This window comes from Arachis stenosperma, chromosome 7 (assembly GCF_014773155.1).
Source record: "Arachis stenosperma cultivar V10309 chromosome 7, arast.V10309.gnm1.PFL2, whole genome shotgun sequence".
Lineage (NCBI taxonomy): Eukaryota > Viridiplantae > Streptophyta > Magnoliopsida > Fabales > Fabaceae > Arachis > Arachis stenosperma.
The window spans coordinates 1,251,243-1,269,261 of NC_080383.1; the positions used below are offsets into that span (position 1 = coordinate 1,251,243).

An 18,019-nucleotide genomic window follows, 5' to 3' on the forward strand; every position below is an offset into this window, starting at 1 on the left:
TCTAACTGCAAAAACTGATCTAATGCTAATCATTGTTTCTGCTTCCTTGAGAGTTAAGCCTTCATTCTCTCCTAGATACCTCCTATCAAAATGTTAATTCAACCTTATACCAAAAATCAGCCACCAATCAGCTACCGCATATAGAAATATGTATTTAACATCTCATGAAAAATTATTATGCTACTGTAAACAAGTTTGATTATTGTTCTATTGTAAGTTTGAGTATTTTACTATGACAAGTTTGATTATTTAATTAGAAAAATGTATAAATCAATATGTATAAATATACACAAATACATAATAGCTGATTTTAGTGTACATGGAGTAATTTTTTTTGTTCACAATATTGTTTGCATGTTGGTTCATTCACCACAAACATACACCTAAAACAGAAACTTGAATTGTAAGGTAAAATTGTGGCCAAGAAGATCTTATGTTATCATTATTCTAGCCAGCTCTAACTGGCATACCAATACACTATGCACAATTAATGTGAACCTTGCAAGTATTCTTCTAGTTAGAAGATTCATCTGAAACTGCATTCTTAAGTCTTGTTAAAAACCTCCCTTGAACACATGATGATCTTCCCCTGAATCTTCACCAAAGGGTCTAATTTCCTTGAGCATTGCAAGAGTGTCCTTCATTGTAGGACGTTCATGAGGTTTGTTGCTGATACATAAAAATGACACTGCCAAAGTTTGAAGCATCTCATGGTGCATAGTAGGATCATTTCTTCTCCCTCTAAGATTTGTGTCAATGATCTCATATGGTTCTCCTTTGTTAGCCAAGTGGTTCTTGACCCAATGAACCAAGTTTGCACCCTCATGAAGAGTTGGATCCAAAGGGTGCCTTCCTGTGAGGATCTCAAGTAACACCACTCCGAAACTGTAAACATCACTTTTCTCAGTGATACACTGCATCAATGCATGCTCTGTGAATATAACAAAAACAATACTAATTAGTACTAATCAAGATTTAAAGGGGTTATCTAAGTGCTGAAAATGTTCATCAAATAGTCAATTGTTTAAAAGTTTGTAATTAAGTCTCTATACTATGAATAAAAAAAAGTATAAGTTACCTGGAGCCATGTATCCATAGGAACCAGTAAGGTAGTGTCTTTGAACTGGCTTGTCAGCATTTTCAGCTACAATTCTTGCATGACCAAAGTCAGCAAGGTAAGGATGATAGCCATGGCCTAGTAACACATTCATAGCTTTTACATCTCCATGAATTATAGGAGGCACACAATCATGGTGCAAACATGCAAGTGCATGAGCCAAACCTAACACAATATCATATCTGGTTTTCCATTCTGCTTTCCCTTTTCCTGAACCATGAAGCAATGAACTCAGGCTTCCATTAGGGAGGTACTCATAGAACAGCAGATTCATGCTCTTGTTCTTGTTGGATCCCGAACCAAGAAGCTTGATGATGTTCTTGTGTCTGATTGAACCTAGTATCTTAATCTCTGAACTGAATGCTCCATTGGACTCTGATGATGATGTCCACATCTTCTTAACTGCTAGTGTTTCGCCATTTCGAGTCTCTACCTTGTACACAACACCAGAGCTTCCAGTTCCAATCACATTGGCTGATATCAGATTCTTGACAATGTCATCAATAGAGAATGAGAATTCAGACTTCTGGTACAAATTTATCTCCCAATTTTCACTTTTCATGAGTGATTTGTTGGCCATATAAGCGCGAATCAAGAAACCGATTGTGAAGAGTGCTACTCCTGCACTTGTGATCAAGAGAATGCACATTATGATCTTCATAGCTAATCTTGCATGAACTTTGTGTGTAGCAGCACCAGCAATGAAGAGACCATCATTTGAAGTGATATCACTGATTGGAATCTTCCTGAAGAATGGAGTGTTAGGCAATTCACCAGAGAAATGATTGAAGGAAACATTCAAGGAAACAAGATTTTGAAGTTCAGAAAGAGCATCTAATTTCCCTGAGAGCTTGTTGTGTGAAAGATCAAGCACTCCAAGTTTGCTAAGGCCAGAGAATTCTGCTGGAATTTCACCATAAAACTGGTTATAGCTGAGATTGAGGCCGATTTCGAGCGAAGGAATTTGACCAATTTCCTTTGGAATTTCACCTGAAAAGCCATTGCCTCCCAAGTCTAGAAGTTGCAGCTTAGAACAAGAAGCAATCTCTGAAGGGATTCTTCCACTGAGAAGATTCTTTCCCAAGTTGACTTTTGTTAATTCAGTTAGTGAACCAATGGAATGGTTTAGTTCACCTTCTAGCCTATTATCTGAGAAATCAATGAATTGCAGGCTTGTTGGAAGCATATATGGAACTGAACCTGTGAGACTATTGGAATGAAGATCAAGAAACTCGAGTTTTCGGCATCTGTGAAGTTCTTGAGGAATCTCCCCTACAAGATGGTTGCTTCCAAGATCAAGAAAGTTCAGATTCTTCAAGTTGGTAATCTCAGATGCAATAGTTCCTGAAAATTTGTTCTGGTTCAACCTCAACCTGTATAAACTTGTGCAGTTACCAATATCAGGTGGAATAAGGCCTGAGAATTCATTGGAAAGAAGCAGCAGCTTTGAGAGGTTCTTTAATCCGAATAGTTGTTTCGGTATTGGACCAATCAAACTGTTGTATGAAAGATCAAGCTCCTGAAGATCTTTGCAATCTGAAAGACTATCTGGAATTGTTCCAGTTAGCTTGTTCTTCCATGCAAAGAACAGAGTCAAGCTTCTCAAGTTGCTAATAAGAGAAGGAATCTCCCCAGAAATGGCATTGTTGTCAACTTCAATCTGATACAGAGAAGTGCAGTTTGAGATTTCTTCAGGTATAGTACCTGAAATCTGGTTAACACTCAGTTGAAGAACTTGAAGATTTGATAGCTTTCCAAAACTCTTTGGTATGCTACCTGTGAGAAGATTCAGTGACAAATCTATAGCATTGAGTTCTGTGCAGCTTCCAAGACTTTGAGGAATTGTTCCAACTATATTGTTCTGCCACAAGAGTAGATTCTGAAGCTTGCTGAGTTTTCCAATTTGAGTTGGAATTGAACCAGAAATAGAGTTCTGGTACAAGTAAAGATTCTGCAACTCACTGCAGTTCACAATCCCTTCAGGAATAGAACCTGACAATAGTGTTGTGTAAATTGCAATGGTTTGAAGCCTTTTCAGCATCCCTATTGATGCCGGAATACTGCCGGAAATGCCGGTTTCGGCTAGGCCTAAGATCATCAAGTTAGTGCAGTTTCCAATCTCAAATGGAAGCTCTCCCTTGAGATTTTTGTTCCCTCCAGCTCTGAACACTTGAAGCTTTCTCAAATAGCCAATGCTCTTTGGAACTTCACCACTCAATTTGTTATCAAAGAGTGTCAAGTTGACAAGGCTTGATAAGTTTCCAATGTTCAATGGAATCTTTCCTTCAAGAGAGTTATCATGGAGTCCTAAACTCTCAAGTTTTCTTAGCTTGCAAATCTCTTCTGGTATTTCACCAAAGAGAGAATTTCTACTAAGATCAATTGAGATGAGTTCTTGATAGTCTCCAAACTCTCTTGGGATTCTTCCTGTGATGTTGGTTGATGAGAGGACAAGAATCTTCAAGGACTTAAGAGATTGAAGATTTGAAGGCAATGAACCTTGCAAGTTCACTGAGTTCAAGTTTATCTCTATGACTTCATTTTCTGAGTTGCATTTCACACCAAACCAGTTATTGCATGGTGTTTGGTTTGAAGGGTCCCAAGATGCTAATAATGCATCTTTAGAACTACCATTCAAACTTTTCTTCCATGCCAAAAGGGCTTTGCCTTGTTCATCAAGAGAGTAACAACATGAAAAGAAGAAAAGAGAGTTTATTGAGAGAATCAATGTTATGGAAGAGATAATTTTGGAAGAAAGTGAGAGGTTTCTTAAGCTTCTAGACATTGCTAAGAGATGATGAGAAGTGATGATACTTTTGTTTATGAAAGAATAGCATAAGCTTTAAACTCAAGAGCTATAGCTTATGTCTTTTGGTGTTAAATGTTTGTAAGAGGTTTTCTTTGAAGTGATAAATGCATAGTCATAAGTAGGATGGTATTTATAGAAGTAAGATATGATATTTATTATTATTATTATTATTATTATTATTATTATTATTATTATTATTATTATTGGTTGTTATTAATGTTTAAACATGCCAAGTAGTGGGTTGAAATTTGATGGAATTTGCTGCAGTCTGAGTGTAATTCCAATCTGATATGTTAGTAGTCTCCATTAACTAGTGTTTCATTGTCAGAGAAGAAAAATGGTGGAACTGAAAATCATGTTAAGATTTTTCCATTTTTTTTTTGCTCCCCACGTGGGCACTAGTGCATAATCATTTTCATTAGAAGTGTAACAGAGTTTTAAACTATTATCTAATTAATTACTTAACAATTGGGTTCAATACATAATGGGATATTTAAGTAAAACTGTTTTAATAGCCAATTTATTCACTAAATACTTTTTATATTGTATAAATATATGATTATTATTAATTAATTTAGTATTTAGATTTTTTTAATTAATAAAATAAAAAATATGTGTTGGTTACTAAAACATCCTAGTATAAAAATAATGTTTATTATAAAAAATATATGCCTGACGAAATTGGAACTTTTTTATACTAACATAATTAATTTACTCTTTTGTTTAATTAAATGTTCAAAATTTGAATATTGTCAACTTATTAATCAACGATAAACTCTTAAATGAAACTTAAATTTAACGAATTAGTTCTTAGTCATATATATATATAAAACACTTTTTATTTATTTATTTATAGTGAATAATAATTGACATGATTATTTTAGGGATAGTGATATATAGGTTGTTAAATCAAGAAAATAATTTCTATCTAATTAGTTATGGCCCATTTGGGTGTGGTCCATGCATCTCTTTAATTTTTTATGTGGTTGCAATTTGATGGAAACCATTGATGTGGTGGTTGCAACATTGCTAGTATCTCTACCCTAAATAGTTTCTGTACTTTAATCTGCTTGCTTACTTATTTGGATCAGATTCTCAATTTTGCAATGATGAGGACCTGTATGTTTGTTTCCAATGTTAAAATCCATAATAGTTATTGTTAGATAATTTATTTAAGTTACAGAGCTTTTTTACACTTTTTAATTTAGATATAGAAGAGATAATGATGTAGAACGCAGTTATGGAGTGTATGGATACTTCAGCTTTACGCAGCTGTGGTATCAGAAGCTAAAATCGTTCTGTTTGATTTGTAAGAGGTATAAAGATTGGATTATCCCTTCAATTTATATACTTCAAATTTTTTAAATTCTTTAAACACAAATCAAAAGGTCCAATTTGTATATATTCCACAGTTTGAAAAGCCGAATTTTTACTATAATAAATTAATAATTCACTAATTTTATTGATATTTACTAGTAAATTGAAGCAATAAGTATTTTTTTTTTTAGTCAATGATCTTTAATTCAAAGTATAGCAAGTATAAAGAATCGACTAATAAATTTTTCTCTAAAAAGATATGAATTTAAAAAAAAAATAATTATTTTGTAAATTTCTATAATTTTACTAAATTTTTATATTTTTGTTTAATTATTAAGTTTTTATATTAGTTTTAATTTTATAATTAGATCATTTTTAGTGTAAAAAATATTAGAGTTAATTTAATATTTTTTTGTAAATGAATATATCCAAATTAAAAATTTAATTAGATTTTTCAACACAGTTTTTTAAAAAAATATTTCGTTAATTTTAATATTTTTAACATGAGAGTGACTTAATTACAAAACTAAAAATATTTTAGGAACTTAATTTAAAAAAATATAAAAATTTAATTATAAATTTGATAAAACTATAGAAACTACTAGAATAATTAAACCTTAAAAAAAATTACTGATTCTTTCTGAAAAACAAAATGTTTATGCATTTTTTTATAATTAAAACTTAATAATGATGAGGATTACAGTCAGATTTTGGTTTATCTACACTATATATAATCCATTTATACTTTTATATTATATATAATGGAAATAAGAAAAAGGTTGGTGTGCAATTATTTTTTTTAAATATTTCTCATAATATATCTACAAAAAATACTCTTTTTTTGTTATATCAAAGACTTAAACTCCAAACCTTTTAAATTATAAATAACTCATTATCTCAACTAATTCTAAGCGTATTAATAATACACTACTATATATAAAAGAAGTGCATATGATGATGATGGTGGAGATCAGAAGTGAAGTGCACATGGACATGAAGATGTAAGGAGGGAAAAAATGGGTTTTATAATTAATATTTGCAGGATTATTTAGTCATAAATGTATGGTGGTATTTGATATGATGGTATTGATGAGTGGAAGGGACAATATTATTGCAGTTGCTTCAACTATTAATTTGGAATTATCTACTGCTTAGAATAACTAGCACAAAGCAAAAAAGGTTGTCTTTTTATATATATATATATTGAATGAAAGTGGTCATCATGAGTCATAAGGTTTGAACAAGAAAATAATGAGATTAACAAAATACTTTCTTAATTCATGTTATGAAAGTAAAAGGCATAGTTTTGTGACATATGGTTATGTTAGATTTCAAATTTGGAAGTTAGATACCATTTTCTTCTTTTTGAATAAGGTCTTCTTTATGATATATTTAAATTTTAGATATAGAATTTATTAGGGTTGTGAAATGGGTTAGTCCGATCTATTTAGGTCTGGTCCATTAAGTTTGTGGGTTAAATGGACTGGTCCATTTAAATCCGTTTTATTCGCGGGCTAGAATCTTCTAATCCGAACTGTTTATGGTAAGCTCGATGGGTCAAATGGGTCAGTCCATTTATCATTTTATTTTATTTTTTAAAAAATATTTTGACAAAAATATCACTTTTAGATAAAAAAAACCTTTAAAAATAATATTTTTTTAATTAATAGGTCGGATCAGGAAAAATATCGGCTAAAAGTGTTACTTTTTTTGAAAAAAATGTTTAAAAAAAAACGGGTCACCCGTTTGGCCTGCGGGCTAGCCTGTTTAACCTGTCATTTTTTCTAGTTAATCGGGCTCAATCTATTTAACCCGAAATTTAAACGAATTTAATTTTAAATATAAAACCCGCCCATTCAAATAAGTGAATGGGCTGATTTGATAGATTTAGCCCATTTTAACGGACTAAAAATTTAAGTGTAAAAGAATAGATAGGTTTCACTTTTTTATTTCTAATTTTAAATAATTTAGACAAAAATTTATAAACACTAAAAAAAATTTTATTGAATAAATCAATCAGTAGAAATCATTAACTTCTAATGAAAAAATTTGTGAATAAAGATATTCTTAATATTTACCTTTAATGTCTAAAGGAAATGATTTGAACTATACACAAATTAATTATAAAATAATACAAATAATCAAGTAGTTGGTTAATTTGTTCATTTTGTTGTAGTATCATATCATGAGAAGAGATTAAGACCCTTCTTCTTATCCTGTGACTTTTGAGCTTGTTTTGATTGATGGAACACTAGAAATGTAATAACCAATTACTGATAAATGGAATAAAGTGATACTTTTAATTATTAGATTGTAGATATAAGAATTAACTATTTTAATATATGATAGTTTTAATATATACTTGAATATAAATTTATATTTTTTTTGTCTATGATATTTTTCAGCTTGACAGGGTAATGAGTTAATAACTAATTCGTTGCAGATCTGAGTTTTATATAAGGGTTTGCTGTTGGTCAATAAATTACTACATATACAAGACAAAATTTAAATTCTCAATACATATATAAGTAGATTAATAAACTGACCACTCGACTAACTCAATTTGGTTGGATGTAAATCTATATAAGACTATATAACAACTAACCTTTCCCCAGGTGCTCAAATTTAGGGCACCATTTTTCTCCACCTGCCATATATATCAATGAATCTTGATGATTACCCTTTGATTTGATTTAAGATCTTCACTCCATATCTAGCTTGATATTTCATGATAATGTTTTCGGTATATTATGAATCTTGAATGATCTTATATATTTTTAGAATCTTTTCCAATTATATATCCAATCTACCAGCTACCTCATTTAGAAGATAGATGAAAATTTTCATCTACATCCACACTATACTATTCACCTTCAATCATAAAAAATATAATGTAAACATGCATAGGACATGTATGCTCATGATGCATGCATTTAATTTTGGATTTAATGACACTTTAATAAAAACACTAAAAATATTTTTTTTAAAGACGTTTACATATGTCATATTATTATTGGACATTTTTATTAAATTGGTTAATAATTTATTTTTTTATAAACTAAAATAAAATCGATTTATTATAACAACAATAATAAACTTAATTGTCTGCATTATAATTATTAGACTCGATTTAATTCGATCGAATTATACCATCTAAATCGAATATTTTTAAATTTTTTGATAAAAAGACAATTATATCCCTGACTTTTTGTTTTTTGAACATTTAAATCCCTAAAAAAATTTGGATTTATTGTTATTATTATAAAAAAATCGATTTTATTCTAATTTATTAAAAAATTAAAAAATAACTAATTTATTAAACATATAATAATAATACGACACATAAATATCTTTACAAAAAACATTTTACGCGTCTTTACAGAGCATTCCCATTATATATTCTTGGGCTTAATAAACCTTTTCTAACTACTTTTGCCAAGATAGCAAATTATATATGGTGCATGGATATAATTAAGAGTTTAATTAGAAAACTAATTTTTTAGCTAATATTAGTTAATTTTAAATTCTAATTCTAAATTCTCAAAAAATGAGGATTAAGAAAATAATTTTAAAATTAAAAAGTTGATTGATTGACTAATTAAAAATTGCGCTATACTTATTCGATAATTAATTAGTATAACAAAATATGATTAATAGGGAAAAATTAAAATAGGAAATATTAATTGAATTTCTTGATAAAAATAATGGTAGATCAATATAATGAATCAAATTTAAGAAGATAATAAATATATAAAGGGCCCCTATATATGAGACAAAAGAGATCTATGCTAATTGCTATGTGTGTGGATGGGAATCATATGTTGAATTATTATCCACATTCTTACCCTACCATTTTATTGTAATGTTCTTCTTTTGTAACTCATAATAAAAAGATTCTTGATCCGGCCCTTGGGACATGCTATGAAATATTGACACATCAAATTTTTAGCATGCATGATGATGTCATTGTTCTTCACAACAATGCAATTGTAGCAATGAAAAACAACAAGCTTCTTTTGGATATATACCAAGGCAAAAAGAACTCAGTGAATACGGTAATAAAGTAAGATTAGACAAATTAAAGCATAAAACAAGAAGATATATGGTTTTGTTCCCATCACTTTATTTCTTCATCTTTAACTAAAATAGTAGCCTCATTATAAAAAAATCTGGCAAAAACGACATTTTTTTGGATAATTACGACAATTTGAACCATCATTATTATTAAGTACGACGATTTCGAAAAATATCGTAATTTAGAGCACCATTTTAATTATTACAACAATCTTTTAAAAACTGTCACAATTTTCTAAAGTTAAAACGGTAGTCTTTTGCTGAGTTAAAACAACGGTTCCATTATTTCCTGAGGTAAAAAGATCTCAGATAATCAATATAGATACACCTCATTTCTCTATACAATAAAAATGTAATTTTATATATATAGTTATATATATGTGTTTGTAAAACTTTTAAAATAGTATAGGTAGTCCAATTAAGCACTTTTAATAGTGTATAAAATATTAGACAATATTTTTTATTGTAAAATTATTTTTATTGAATCCTCATTTTTTTTTTCAAAAATTAAATGATATTAATCGAAAAAAATTACCCTTTTATTAAACTCATAAATATTCATACAAAAAAAAAGTGCAAATTTTCTTGATATAATAGGATTTATGTTAAGGGTTATCTTATATTATTATCACTTACATATAAACATTGTTAAATAATAACATTTTTAATAAAAGAATTCATTTCCTATGAATGACAATATTTTTTATATGAAGAGCATTTTCTTTCGGACCTAATAATATATATATAAATAAACTCACTTTGTTGTTGCCTTCTTGGTGGATTTATAGTGATGATTGATGAGCACATTACACATAGGGGTGTGCCATGCACGTGATATACAGGTAACAACATTAATTGCTTGATTATTAATTAATAATTTTCTGTAGCACCACTACTCACTAATTAAAAAATATATCTTAATTTATACAAACAAGCGATGATGATGATGCTGTTAATGGAGAACAACAACCTCAGTGAATTGAAGCTTTGCTTATAAGATATCAACAAATAATAAATTCAATATATATTATTATTCAATTCCTTCCATACAATTCCTCCATATGATTATTATTTTAACCCTTAATTACTTCCCCTACTTTGTGTTTGTTAATTACTATATATACTTATTAATTGAATGTAGAATCTATGTCGTTACAGTAAATTAAATCAAAACTCACAATTATTATTATTAATCAGAACAGGATCCAAGGAAAATCCATGTTTGACTAATGAAAATGTTATGGTGGTCATCACAAAATGTGTGAGTGATGACCTCTGAACAAACATTAGTAGAGTAGGGCAATGAATACTCACCCTCTATATATATACCTCCAATTACAATAATGAACCTCTAATTAATTAATTCATGATTTTGTCGCTAACTATTTTGATTTAGCACTGAGCCACAACTTAGTGGAGGTATTGATTTTTATGTTATATATAGTTCATGTCTTCATGACAAGAAAGCGAGTCACTCAACGCATGTAAAAATAGATGTAAGATATGAACACGCACTATTCTCTTTATATATTTATTTTAGGTTTTTAATTATTTCGTAGGTCTTTATAATTTTGCGAAATTTTTAATTAAGTTTCTGTAAGGTCCCATATCGGTTGGAGAGGGGAACGAAGCATGTCTTATAAGGGTGTGGATACTTCTCTCTAGCATGACGCATTTTGACGAGTGAGTGTGGGAGACTTCGGCTATCATTCCTATTGTCAAAAGCAAAACCGTGAGACCTTGTGTGTCAAAACGGATAATATTATCCAGTCTCTATGCTTTTTTCCCTTTTAATTGAGTCGTATTATTTTTTTTTTTAATTTGGTCCCTATACAATTAAGCTAATTACTACCAAAAGGGACCTAATTGAAAAAAAATTTGTTATAGAGGCCCAATTAAGAAAAATATAGGACCTAATTAAAAGTTTTACAAAACTATAAAGACCAATAGAGTAATTATACCTTTATTTTAAAATATGTTGTTTTAAAAGTTTATTAATTAGTACATTAGTGGTTCAAAAATGTCTAATATAATTTATATATTAAAATATATTAAATTATGAATATATCCATCAATTCTTCGACATGAAAAAAAAAATATACCATAGTAATTAATCTTACTAACTAATAACCTGAATTTAATAAAAATTATAATCGTCAAAAAACGAAAATTTCAGTCAACAATAATAATTCATGAGCAAGATGAAACGATACCTGTAATAAAGATTTCAACGCTCAATTTAGATGTCGTCTACATGAAATATAAGAATTATAAAAAAAATAGATATTTCACCTTATATTTATATAGTATATAGATTTTATTAGAAATGAGATGAATCTCTAGTAGATTATAATAATAAAGTAATTAGGTTTGTTTGAAAATTTTTTAAAACTTTTGACTTATAAAAAATAGTAATATTAATGTCTGGTATAATTTTTAAAATTAAAATATAAATTTTTAAAAAATTATTTAAATATACTTATAAAAAAGTTAAAAAAGTAATTTCTCTCCTAATAAATTTTTATTATATATTTTTATAATAAATACTTTTAAAATTAAAAAATTAAATACAAAATAACTTATTTATAAACTATTTTTAATATAAATATTTATTATTTAAATTATTTTTTTAAAAAAATCTTAATTAATCTGTTTATCTAAACTACACCTTACTCTTTTATCCAACATAATTGACTATCTCCACAGATAATAATTATGAGTTATGATTGCTTAAATTTAATTTTCTCCAATTTTGATGTTGATAGTAGCCTTTTAGTGGTTATGAGATTAAATTATACAAACAATTAAGTCTAATCCTGAAAACCAAATTTGCATTGAGGATGGAGCCTAGAAGCAAGGGTATGGGGTCCTTTATAATTAACAAGTAATTGTGTTACTATCTGAACTTTTGTCCTTAATGCATGGCACACGTGCAATAAAGTCAGCAAAGTTGTGAATTCGATGTACATCAATTGGACTTTTGAATCCCAATAATTAATACACATTGATCATTGATGGAACCCAACACAAGATTTCTTAATTGACATGCATCATGCATTGTGAATTGAAATTAGAATCATAAATGAATGGCCAAGATCCCCAGATACACTTCCCAAATTCACACGTATGGGATGGACTAGTCTTAAGTCTAGATCCTATGATCAATAATATTAATATGACAAAACCTTATTGTCTATTACAAACAATTAAAGTCTTTGTTTCTTTCTAATTATTTGGCCAGTGTCTTCGAACTTGTGATTGCTTCCATAATCATAGAGATAAGACATTAAGACTAGCTGTATGTAGCTAGGTCGAAAAGAACCAAACCCAATAAATGGTATATTAATTAGGATAAAATTATGTGATTATATTGAGAAAAAAAAATGTTCTGGACACTTGTTCTATATCTTCTGTATCAGACTGATATATGATTTTAGATAGGATATGAAATTTATTCTCACGTAAATTAGATTTCATAATTTATATGTTTGTCCAATAATAAAAAAATTACAGGCCAACGAATTATAATTCAAATGGTATAATATTCTTAAACTTATTTAGAGATCGTAGATTCGAATTTCAATTCTAACTTTAAAATAAATAAAAAAGTATATGCTTTTATTTCATATTCAACAGAAAAATAATATATAATTATCACATTCTATTTTTTTTTTAATTTAAATGGACCAAAGAGACACACAAATAATTTTATCCTTAACACATTTGTTTATATAAAAGTTTTTTTTTTATTTGTGTAAAAATTTGCTAGGAGTTATTTTTCTTTTCATTTGCCTTAATTATCCTACATTTTTTTAAATTAAAAATAATAAATTTTAAATTTTTTAGTCATAAAATTTTTGATATTATATCATAAAATTATTTTTTAAAAAAAATTTAAGTTAATAAGAGAAGAGAAACGAAGAATTATATATCTAACAAAAATAAATCACCATTATCAAATAATTATTAGCATGTAATTATGCTCTATGCTCTATAAATGAGATTTACCAGCTACAACATGTGCAAATTCAATGAGAACGTATATATACTTATTATATAGACAATGCTATATCCTCTCAAGTCTCAATGAGTGAGTCCTTTGAGTGACAAATTCATTTTATAATTTAGCTTTTGTTTGTATTCTCTATAACTAGGCTTTTCATTTTCAAACCTTGCAAAGTGATGCACTCAATTTCGGCTTTTTGGCATTGGTTTCCCTATTCCATGCCATATATGCCTCTCAATAACCTATTTATTATAAAAAGAGATAAATATTAATTAATCATATCATGTTGTATAGTACAAAGATATGAGTTTATGGTTTTATATATTTAGTGTTTGAAAATAACATGACTCTATAAATGACTATTGATGACACCTCATGCATGCATGCATGGCTTTAACTCTATCATAAATACTCTTCATATTAAAATGGTCAAATCATTATATATATGATCACATCATTGCAGTGCAACTCTATCCTTAAGTTAAGGGGTTCTGTTCTTAAGTCACTTTCCAATGCTATAAATTATTAGAGGGGTAATTATGGGTGGCAAATTGATCACTATACTATTAAAAAGAAATCATCTTTTTTTTTACCGAGATTATATTACTTTGACCATTATCTAATAAATTTCATGGGTCATAATAGCCAAGGCTTTCTGCTTCTTTTGTACTTTAGAAATGAATAAAGTACACTAGTATTAGTCCCTAATGTATTAGTCTAATGCCAATTACTGTTCAATACTATTTGGTAATCCCTCATTACTAGAATGTAATAGGATAATATTGCCGGGTAAAAAAATTCCAAACTTGTGAAGTTTATGTTACTTAGGTTTAATGTTTTGCTTCATAGGGAATAGAATATTAGAAATATTTTTTAATATTGATGGGCATAACAATTAAGCCCCTGAGAATTGAAAATCTTAGAATTTGATTGACATTAGCATAGGAATTATGAAGAGCAATTGCGATTATTCCTTGGGCCATCGAGAGAACCTTTGATTTTGTTTATGGGCCTTACGAAAGAGTGTTCATTTTTTGTTTTTGGAAAGTGAAAGATACAAAATTCGTTAGGATCCAACTTTTTATTTTATACCCGTTTAAGAAACTGGTTCATGTCCAACATTTTTGAATCTCGCTGATACATGCAACAACTCATTAGTTAACAACCCATAGCTAGCAGCAGAACTTAAATTTAGCACAGATTAATCTTTGGCATATCGAGCAGATACCTGTCGGCAACAAAAGAAAAATCTAAAAAAAAAGAATCATTACAAAATTATTCTAGTTGAAAGATTCATAGCTGATTCCAGAACACAGAAAATGGCACGGTATTATAGAACATTTAGCAAGATAGTTTAGCTTACAGACGATTATGTGACAGTTAATAAACAGAAAATGATAAATGTGCAAAAAGAGAAGAAATAAATGTCCAAAGAATAGTTCTCATTTGACAAAAGCTATTTTCTACACTTGGCCGAAGGAAAGAAACATGCAGAATGCAATGGACTTCCTTAAATCGAATTTTTCATTCAGAAGTTGCAACACACATTGCTTAGAGGAGTTGAATGATGCTTCAACTTAGCAATATTCTTGAGCCAGTTCAGAGCTTCAGCTGAAATATTGACATGGATATGAAATGATCTCATCCACCATTAACAAAGAGAAATCAACTCCCAAAGCATGCAGAAATTCGGGAGGTAAGGGAAGAAGTTAGGAATCTCATTCCAGCAGAACCACCAGGAAAATATGATATACAATAATATCCAAGTGAGAGAACCTGCAAGTATAATCAAAATATCTATTTCAACGCAAGATAGACTATTTCAGAAAGAAGAAACAACAAATTACTACTATACACAAAAATGTTTAGGGAACACAATTTTCGGCAAGGCCCATAAGTGTAAATAGGATCTCTTAAATTTATGTTGGTTGTCGTATGGGAGGGAAAGTTATCGCAAATCCAAGACTATGTCCAGAAACCTTTGCACAAACTTCAAATCCACATCAAATGCTAATGATAACACAGGATGAAGCATGCACAAAGAAGCATCTTAAGGACACGAAAAAACGATACCTGTATCACAGAGAACACAACAGAAAGGATGTAGCTGTGTAGCACCATTGATACGTATATGGTACCAAACATACTGCATATAAAACCCAGGGTAAAAGGGAGCCTCTGAAATGAAACAAAAAGAATGTGTCAAACCAAAGCACCCAGAGAATGTTATAATGATAGGTAAAAGTTATATTGCCACAATGAATAAAACATGACAAAATTCTGGTTAGTTACCTCCTTGGAAAACATGTGAGTGAGCTGATTCTTTGGACCTTTGAGAGCAAAGAATGATCCAATAATAAATCCACACCCTAGAGTAAAGCATATGGCAAACTTTTGGGGCATAACCACCATCATAGGAAGGAACAAGGTGAACGCGATGAAAACAAAGAAGACCCCTGACGCCAGAAACAAACTAAAATACACCAATGCTTTCCCTGAGGGAAGACTACTAGTGGCGGACTGGAGGTTGCCAGGTATGTCTCTCACACCTTTAGAAACCCTAAACAATATATTAGGGACGAATCAGTTAACAACATGAGAACATATAGTTCAGGCAAAAGTAGATAATATTTTGCAATTTGAGTTATAGAAGGCTTCTGTCCAACATGATCTTTCGCCACGATTCAGACATTCACTAAGAAAACATTTTAGTCAAAATTCTACCTACCCATATCAAATTATACTGTCAAGCAGAGAAGCTTAAAAGAAAGTAAACGATGACTTCTCTACTACAATCAGATAAGGCAGAAAAGAACAGTGTGTTTTTCCACATAAAATTGCACTAGAATTTAGAATCATTATACTACATTTGCATGAGGATAAGGAAAGGGTTACTAACACCAATTCTCAACCTCTTCTATACTAACAAGTAACAGTATATACTGATACTGATTATACACATGCCAGAAGAAAAATATTTATGATTTTTATATCAGATACATAGCAAATAATGTTGTCAAAATCATCGTATTTGGTGTAAGTTGACACGATTTTACAAGCCAAAGTCCCTTGGAGTTTGAAGTTGTTGGATTTTGTGGGATCACAGGCAAGCTCACAATCACAAGTCTGCCAGAATCACTATGCAAGTTTACTAATCTCATAAAATGTCTTAATCCTAAATACATTTTTGATCCCAGAAACTAGTGCTGCTACTACTAATAATTAATCAAACCAGCCTTGAAACCCTAATAAGTTCTTCCTCAGAAGCTTTTGTTCATTTCCAACGGCAGTCAGCTGCAATGATACCACCTTTAGATTCAAACTCAAAGGAAACTAAATCAACATAGCTTCTTCTATTTGAACAGGCTTCAGCTTTCGATCTTAATTAAGTAAGATAATATCCAAAAACAAACGAAGGAGGCAGATCGCGTGAAACATAGAATGAAACTGATTGATTAAGCGAGCGAGCTAGCGAGTAATGATTAGAAAGAAAATAAGAAGCAAAAATGATGAATCTTACACGTTGAAGGTGCCGGAAACGGTGTCATTAGCGGATCGAACGGCAGATTCGAGATCGAAGGATGCGATGATACCTTGCGACTGAGACTGAGAGGAAGCATAGGAATTCCAATCGGCTAGCAGAGACGACGACGACGAAGAAGACGACGCCGTTTTGAGCTGGTCATCAGTTGCAGTCCGCGAAGAGAACCAGCCCTCCATTTTCCGTTGTGGATCCGAATCCGAATCCAAAATCCAAATCCAGATCCAACTATGAACTAAAAATAAAGCATTCTATTTGTTTTCGATGGGAGGTAGCTACAATTCATAACGAGTCTTCCATTTAAAGTCTAAAATTCTACTATTAACGATGAAATAGAAAATTCAAAAATATAGCTAACTTTTTTTTTTTCCCATTTTTGGTGCCTTCTAATTCTATGAATTTTCAAATGATGATGGTGGATGAACACTCATAATCTTCCACTCTCTCTATCCAAAAAGGGATAGAGTCAGAGAGAAGTTTTTAGAGTATAAAGTCTAAAGAGTGAATTAATCTACTAAGGCCCAGTTTGGGTAAATAACTTAAATAAGTTCTTTTGAAAAAAGAGCTTAAAGTATAAGGACTTTTATTAATAGTAGCTTATAAATAAGTTATTTGTGTTTGGATTTTTAACTATAGAAGTACTTATTTTAAAGTTGTAGCATTTGGATAAATAACTCAAAAAATACAATTTTTTTGACATAAGAGAATGAATATTAAATTTTTTTAAATTGTTTAGACTCATAATTTAAACCAGTCTCTTTCAAGAATTTTATTTTTAAATTTGTCCAACCAACTTTGTTAAAATGTATTCCAGGTCTATTTCGAACCACCATCTCTTCTTTCCATATTTTCATGAATATAACAGTATTTCGTTCATTCCAATCAGCTTTAAATTTTCTTCCGGACTTGTCACTTTCATGAATTTGTTAGGGAAGAACATAAAAAAAAGAAAATTATAAAACTAATTATAAAAATAATAGCAAGTTGTATAAAAATAAAATCACATATAAAAAAAATAAAATTAAAATCACATATAAAAAAATAAAATTAAAACTGAGATTTCATAGCATACAAAATATTCAATACAAATTTAATAATAAAAATAGAATGATAAAATGATAAAAAAAATACTTGAAAGGAATATATGCTGGTTCA

General features: G+C 29.6%; 2 protein-coding genes across 2 annotated transcripts; both read right to left on the reverse strand.

The window, feature by feature from the left end:
• Positions 1-281: 281 nt before the first annotated feature.
• LOC130942163 (LRR receptor-like serine/threonine-protein kinase RGI3) lies at positions 282-4,010 on the reverse strand. Its single transcript, XM_057870858.1, has 2 exons — positions 1,079-4,010; positions 282-931 (listed from the first exon to the last, which is right to left on the reverse strand). The coding sequence occupies exons 1-2, from the start codon at positions 3,900-3,902 to the stop codon at positions 555-557; spliced, it is 3,201 nt and encodes a 1,066-aa protein (XP_057726841.1). The 5' UTR covers positions 3,903-4,010; the 3' UTR covers positions 282-554.
• Positions 4,011-14,623: 10,613 nt separating this feature from the next.
• LOC130940298 (protein transport protein SFT2-like) lies at positions 14,624-17,324 on the reverse strand. The gene is made up of 4 exons (XM_057868402.1): positions 16,844-17,324; positions 15,616-15,883; positions 15,397-15,501; positions 14,624-15,099 (listed from the first exon to the last, which is right to left on the reverse strand). The coding sequence occupies exons 1-4, from the start codon at positions 17,041-17,043 to the stop codon at positions 14,989-14,991; spliced, it is 684 nt and encodes a 227-aa protein (XP_057724385.1). The 5' UTR covers positions 17,044-17,324; the 3' UTR covers positions 14,624-14,988.
• Positions 17,325-18,019: the final 695 nt, after the last annotated feature.